Source organism: Sorex araneus, chromosome 3 (genome assembly GCF_027595985.1).
Source record: "Sorex araneus isolate mSorAra2 chromosome 3, mSorAra2.pri, whole genome shotgun sequence".
Taxonomy (NCBI): Eukaryota; Metazoa; Chordata; class Mammalia; order Eulipotyphla; family Soricidae; genus Sorex; species Sorex araneus.
In genome coordinates this window covers 194,497,142-194,504,777 of record NC_073304.1, presented here as the reverse complement: position 1 = coordinate 194,504,777, position 7,636 = coordinate 194,497,142, and the positions used below count along the sequence as shown (strand labels likewise).

General features: G+C 45.9%; 1 protein-coding gene across 1 annotated transcript; it reads left to right on the top strand.

Annotated features, from left to right (window-relative positions):
• Positions 1–386: 386 nt before the first annotated feature.
• On the top strand, positions 387–1,643 carry LOC101544070 (ras GTPase-activating protein-binding protein 1-like). Its single transcript, XM_055132218.1, has one exon. The coding sequence runs from the start codon at positions 387–389 to the stop codon at positions 1,641–1,643; it is 1,257 nt and encodes a 418-aa protein (XP_054988193.1).
• The last annotated feature ends 5,993 nt before the right edge of the window (positions 1,644–7,636 follow it).

Below are 7,636 nucleotides of genomic sequence, written 5' to 3'. Positions count from 1 at the left end.
CCACGTCCCTTGGATTTATAAATTCTGAGCTCTCTGAAGAGCAGAGACTGAGACACACCCAGATGCAGAAATCTAAGGCCCCCACCCAGAATATGGTGGAACCCCCTAGAAAAGGAGAAGCTTCAAAAGAATCAGATTACAAATTGCAAGGGACTCGATTAGGAGAAACCTTTGCCGGCTGTGCAAGGCTTTTCAGTGACAACGCCCAGGTTACTGTATGCAAAACCCCAGGGGGAAAAAAATCCATTTGAAAGAATTGTATAAAAGCTCCTCCCTTGGGAGTGGTGGCTTCCCAATTTGCGAGAGTCTCCTTCTCCCTTCACTTCGCCCAGGAACCCTGCTCGTTGCTACCCAGTTCAGCAGCGCAGGTTGACCTGATCAAAAGGATGGTTTCGGAGAAGCTGAGTGCCCTGCAGTTCGGGCAGGAGTTTGTGAGCCAGTATTACACGGTACTGAAGCACGCCCCGGAAACACTGCAAAAGTTTTACGGTGAGAATTCCTCATACGTCCATGGCGGAGTGGATTCCCACGGGAAACCTGCAGCTGCGGTCTACGGCCAAGCGGAAATCCACAGAAAGGTGATGTCTCACAACTTCATGGACTGTCACGTGAAGATCCTCCACGTGGACGCCCAGGCCACCCTGAGCGAAGGAGTCATGGTGCAGGTGCTGGGCCTGTTGTCCAACAACAACCAGGAGGGGAGGCGCTTCCTGCAGACCTTCGTGCTGGCGCCCCAAGGCTCCGCTGAAGGGCAGTTCTACGTGCACAACGACATCTTAAGGTACCTGGATGAGGTCTTCGATGGCTTCGACACTCAGGAACTATCTAAGAAAGAAGTAGAGGAGGATTGTGAAGCAAAGCAGGAGGAGCCCTTGCCGGAACCCCGGGAAGAGAAGCCTGAGGCCACCGTAGAAGAAGCTGCCCCCGAGGCCACACAGGAGAGCCCCTCGCCGGCCCCAGCGGACCCGGACCCCGTGGATCCAGCCCCCACGGACCTGGCCTCCGAGGCACAGGAGGACGTGCGGCCTGTGTCATGGGCGTCTGTGATCTGCAAGAAACTTGGGCCGGTGACCGGGATCCCGCCCCACGTGGTGAGAGAGCCGGCCGCCGAGCCACGGCCCAAGACCAAGCCTGAGTCGCCGATTCCACCTCAGAGGCGGCAGCAGGACAGGAGGGAGAAGCAGGTCAAGCCAAGTCCCCGCGGGGCCAACAGGCAAGGCCCCAGGGAGCCCCGAAGCGCCGCCAGGCACCCCGACAGCCACCAGCTCTTCCTCGGCAACCTGCCGCACGACGTGGACAAGCCCGAGCTCCGGGCTTTGTTCCAGACTTTCGGGAGCGTGGTGGAGCTGCGCATCCACAGCGGCGGGGAGTTGCCCAATTTTGGGTTTGTTGCTTTCGACAGCCCTGAGCCCGTTCAGAAGGTGCTTAGCAAAAGGCCCATCATGTTGCGCGGGGCCCTGCGCCTGAACGTCCAGGAGAAGAAGCCCCGAGCTGCCCGGGAAGGGAAGCGGCGTGACAATCGCCTCAGGGGCCCTGACTTTCCTCTTGAGGGTCAAGGGTTCGGCCAGCGAGGGCCGCCTCGAGAGGTCCTGGCGCAGCAGCCGGGCTCGGAGGTGGACGGGGACCTATCCCCTGGGCAGTGAATGGGGAAATCTGCCTTGCAGATGGCAGCAGGCCTGGCGCTAGCATTTGCCCACCACCCTCGCCACAGCCTTGGACCCCTCACTTCTGATATTACAGGACATGTTTTGGGGAAAACTGATTTCTTTCCTTTCGGGTCACACCCTGCGTTGCTCAGGGTTTCTTCTAGGGTTGCTCTGGGGACCATATGGGATGTCAGGGATTGAACAAGTGTGGCCTTGTGCAAGGCAAAGGCCCTACCTTTTGTACTATTGCGCGGCCGCAAAACGGATTTTTAGACAAAATCAAGGTGGAATCTTGTTGATTTTGCGTTTACAGACTTAATTTCATTTCTTCCGTTCTTTTCCCAAAGAGCTTGTTAATCCTGGAGTACTTCATTCACTGGAATATTCCTTATTTTCTGTGTTTTCAAAGCCTGTGAGAAAGGCAGGATTTGATCAACAGTTTGAAGGTAAGAATAGCCCATATTGTGTCTTTGTAAACAGGGATCCTTAAGGAAAAAAAAAAAGATCCTGTTTTCTTGCCAGAGTGGCCATTAGCTGAATAAAAGAGTCCTTGGAGTTTCTTTTTCGTTTGTTCATTTTTTGTTTGGGGGCCACACCGGGCAGTCCTCAAGGCTTACTCCTGGCTCTGCATTCCTGGCCAGTTTGGAGTTGGGGGTGGGGAGGACCATGTGGGCTACCAGGGATTAAACCTATGCCCTACCCTACCTGCTGTGGCCCTGGAGTTTATTTTGATATGTGATATCTACAGCCTTGTCTCTATCATTGAAATTTGAATTGTCACCTGGTTGTTTAGAAAGCAAGTGATGTGCTTTCCTTAAACTGTTAGGTTCCTGTTAAGTAGTTTTTCATGTTTAGTTTGTATTTGTTAAAAGACATACACACACTCCAATAAACACAAAAACAGAGCAAAAACTTGTGCCTTCTAATCATCTGATTCCTATACTGGCAACTGTAAGTTTTGCTCAATAAAAGCTATCTTGCTTCACTATTTCACCTCCTGAAATAATTCTTTTCTGGGAGGCAAAGCTCAGACCCAGACATTGTGCTGAGGGAGGGCTCACTTTTTAAAGTTTTTTATTTTTTGACTTTTTAATTTTTTGGTTTATATCCAGTGATGCTCTGTGGTTACTCCTGCCTCTTTCGCAGGAATTACTCCTGGCGGTGCTCCAGGAACAACATAGTATGCCGGGAATAGAACCCAGGTCAGGTCCGTGTAGAACAAATATCCTACCCACTGCACTATCCTCTGGCTCCTTTCCTGCAATGAGCAGTGTCTCATTCCAGCCCAAGTCCAGGCCTCCCTATATTTTGGATGGCAGGGACCCTGTCTGTTTTCAGAACAAGTGGACTTCACATCTTAATGCTTACTCCTAGGGCCGGATATGAGCCTCCATGCCCTGTAGGTGCTTTTAACTGACATTCCCAGTCCTGGTCCAAGCCAGGTAATTATCTGAGCACTAGTGGGTGAGGTGTGAAGCACTATATCTTCCTCCTCCCCTGAGTCCAGGTGTGGCTCCCATAAATACAAACAAACAAACAAACAAAATCTCATCTGTCTGTGAAAGGCAAATTTGCATCCTCTTAAGTGGCAGGCATATAGTATTGAATTTTCTGTCAATAGGCACTTAGATTATTAATTTCATATATTGGCTATGGGTTAGAGTGATAGCTTAGTGGGTAGGGCATTTGCCTTGCACGCAGCCAACCCAGGTTCCTCCACCCCTCTCGGAGAGCTACCGAGAGTATCTTGCCTGCATGGCAGAGCCTGGCAAGCTACCCATGGTGTATTCAATATGCCAAAAACAGTAACAAGTCTTTCAATGAAGACATTACTGGTGCCCGCTCGAGCAAATCGATGAGCAATGGGATGACAGTGACAGTATATTGGTTAATGTGAATAATGCTGCTATGAGCATAGTGGTGTAAATAGCCATTTTTTTTTTTTTTTTGCTTTTTGGGTCACACCCGGCGATGCACAGGGGTTACTCCTGGCTCTGCACTCAGGAATTACTCCTGGCAGTGCTGGGGGACCATATGGGTTACTGGGAATCGAATCCGGGTTGGCCCCATGCAAGGCAAACGCCCTACCCACTGTGCTATCGCTCCAGCCCCTGCAAATAACCTTTTGAATGAGAATCTTTATATCCTTTCAGATCAGGGTACCGATACACTATCCTTCAGTTTGGGGTTGTGAATTATTTCCTAATGATTACATTCTGGCAATGCACATTTTGTGGGGAGGAGTGAGGAGGAGGGCAGGGCACTGAACACCCAGCAGTGCTCAAAGCTTACTGAGTGTCAAACCAAAGCAGGTGTCAGAAAACATATGATGAAAGGCGTTCAATCCCAGACATTAGGCTTTACAACAAATGTATAGTAATTAAAACTTGAAGGGGGCTGGAAAGGTAGCATAGCGGGTAGGGCATTTGCCTTGCACATGGCCGACCTGGGTTCGATTCCCAGCATCCCATATGGTCCCCTGAGCACCGCCAGGGATAATTTCTGAATGCAGAGCCAGGAGTGACCCCTGTGCATCATCAGGTGTGACTCAAGAAGCAAAAAACAAAACCAAACCAAAACTTGATGGTATTGGAATAAAGACAGACCATCAGATCAATAGAACAGGATTCAGATTCCAAAGACAAGTTTTCAGATGTATGGGGAGTTAATATTCAACAGAGGCCAGGAGCATGAAGTGGAGTAAGGAGAACTTAACAAATCTGTTGGGGAACTAGACAGACACATGACCAAACAATTAGATGCTTACCTCACACCTCTCATAAAGGTTAATTCTAAATTAATTAAATACTTGAATATCAATAGTATTGAATATCAAAAGTATTGAATATAAATACTTGAATATCAATTATGTTGAGGAAAATATAGGCAAGACTATAGGATCTTAACTTCTGGAGATTTCAATGGTATGACCCCACTGGTAAAGAAAACAAAACTAGAAATAAACAAATGGGGGCTGGAGCCATAGTACAGGGGATAGGGCATTTGTCTTGCAAGAGGCTGACCCAGGTTCAATCCCCAGCATCCCATCTGGTTCCCCGAGAACTGGCAGGACTGATTCCTCTGTGCAAAGTCAGGAGTAACCCCTGAGCATTGCCAAATGTGCCCCCTTTCCCCCCAAAAAAATGGAACTGCAGCAAATTGAAATGCTCTGTACTGTAATCTAAATAGACACCCTAGGAGTGGGAGAATACATCCTCACATTATACATCAATGGCTTAGTAGCCAAGATGTGTGAATTTTTTTTTTTTTAGTTGGGTTACATCCAGCTGTGCTCAGGACTGGCTCTGCTCAAGGATCACTTTTGGCAGGGTTTGAGGAACATGTGTGGTGTCTGGGATTGTACCTGGGTTGGCCATGTGCAAGGTAAGCACTCTACCCACCATACTATTGCTCAACCCGAAAAATTTTATTTTAAATGAGCAGAGGATATGAAAAGACAATTTCTCAAATATGACTTAAAAATTATTAACAAGCAAATGAAAAAAATGCTCATCACTGATTATTAGGAAACTGTAAATCAAAACAATAATGAGTGAGTTAACTCAAACAGTGTGAATGGCCTGTTTCTTTTTTACTTTTTTTTTTTTTTTTTTTTTTTTTGCTTTTTGGGTCACACTCCAAGATGCACAGGGTTTACTCCAGGCTAATGCACTCAGGAATTACTCCTGGAGGTGCTCAGGGGACCATATGGGATGCTGGGAATCGAACCCGGGTCAACCGCGCACAAGGCAAACGCCCTACCCGCTGTGCTATCGTTCCAGCCCCTCTTTTCACTTTTATCATTTTTTAAAATTTTGTTTTGTTTTGGTGGCCACACCTGACAGTGCTCAGGGATTAATCCTAGTCTGCACTCAAAGTTTACTCCAGACCGGCTGGGAAGATCATATGGAGCTTCAGAAGTTGAACCGCGGCAGACCATGTGCAAGGCAAGGGCCTTACCTGCTGTATTATTTCTCTAGCTCCAAATAGGTTATTTTAACCTTCAAAAAAAAAACCCAAAAATGTCCTGTTTTAAATGTTTGTAAATAGGGCTGGAGTGATAGAATAGCAAGCAGGGAACTTGTCTTGCATGCGGCTGTTCAGTTTAGATGGCCGACCCACATTTCATTCCCCTGAGCAACGCCAGATGTAATTCCTGAGTGTAGACCTAGCAGTAACTGAAAGTCCAGAAAAAATAAATACTGGCGGGATGTAACACAAAAGGAATTCTTACTGCTCTTGGGGCTTTGTTTTGGTTTTTGGGCCACACCCAGCCATGCTCAAGGGTAATTCCTGGAGATGCTTGGTGAAGCACATGGGATGCTGAAGGTTGAACTCTAATTGGCCATTGAACCCGGGTAGGTCATAGACGAGGCAAACCCCTTACCCGCTATACTATTGTTCCAGCCCTGTTGCTGTGACTTTTGCTTAGTTCATTCTTTGGAAAATGGTTTGAAGACTCCTCAAAGATTAAGGATAAGGACCAGAGTGTTAGTACAATGGGTAGGATGCAACCACCTGGGGTTCAAGCATTGGCATCCCACAAGGTACCCCTAGTCTGCCAAGAGTGATCTCTGAGCAAAAAGTAAGGAGTTAAGTCCTGAGTACTGCTGGGTGTGGCTCAAAAACAAAAACTTAAGAATAGAATATTTTGGGGACCAGAGTGATAGTCCAGCGGGTAGGATGTTTGCCTTGCACACAGCATTCCATCGTCAGTCTCTCTCTTATAGTCCCCCTAGCCTACCAGGAGCAACCCCTGAGTGCAGAACTAGGAGTAAGTCCTGAGCACCCTGGTGTAAGATCACTGTATCACTGTATCACTGTCATCCTGTTGCTCATCGATTTGCTTGAGCAAGCACCAGTAATGTCTCCATTGTGAGACTTGTTACTGTTTTTGGCATATCGAATACGCCACGGGTAGCTTGCCAGGCTCCAGTGTAAGATATACAATACAAATACAAAAAAAAAAAAAAAAAGGATAGAGTTTTTTTGACTCCAATTCCTCTCTTGGGCATCTACCTCTCAAACACAAAAGCATTCACCTAAAATTAAGGTTGCACTCCTGTGTTCATTGCAGCATTATTTTCAATAGCCAAGATCCGGAATTAATTCAAATACCCAACAATAGATGAATGGTTAATGAAAGAGTAATATATATGTATATGTATATATGCATATATATATATATATATATATACCATGGAATACTACTCAACTATCAGCAAAGATGAAATCATGCAGTTTGCTATAATTTGAATGGAATTAGGAGTCATGATAAGTGAAGTGAGTTAAAAAGAAGATAAACACCATGTGATGTCATTTGTAGACTGTAAGGAAACAAAGTAAGGGACTAAAAATTCCTAGTGGAAAAAAACCCCGAGATATAGTTAATAGAACTGTGAGGTGAGGGCAGGGAGTTTTGCAATGAAAGTGGAGAAACCCAAGCATTCTGATGATAAGGCAGCATTGCATGTATAAAACAATAATTCTGGTCCTATTCTTAAGACAAAAATAAATCATTTAAAAAGATTATTTTTGGGGCTGGAGTGATAGCACAGCAGATAAGGCATTTGCCTTGCACAAGACCGACCTGGGTTCAATTCCCAGCATCCCATATGGTCTCCTGAGCACCACCAGGAGTAATTCCTGAGTGCAGAGCCAGGAGTAACTCCTGTGCATCGCGAGGTGTGACCCAAAAAGAAAAAAAATAAAAAGATTGTTTTCTACTTCCCTATTCCACAACATAGACAAAATTTTTTCTCCCAAACATCCCTGAAATCTCTTAACAGAGATTACAGTTTCAAAATCAAGATATGTGCACTTGTTGTATTCATTGCTAATCCCAGATCCTTTAGGAGCCCTACATAAATGCGTGTGCATACAAAATATGATTTTGTATTCATATATGTATGTGTATATTTGTGTATATACATAAACTAACATATATATAACATGTACACACATACATATGTAAATACGCATCTGTATAT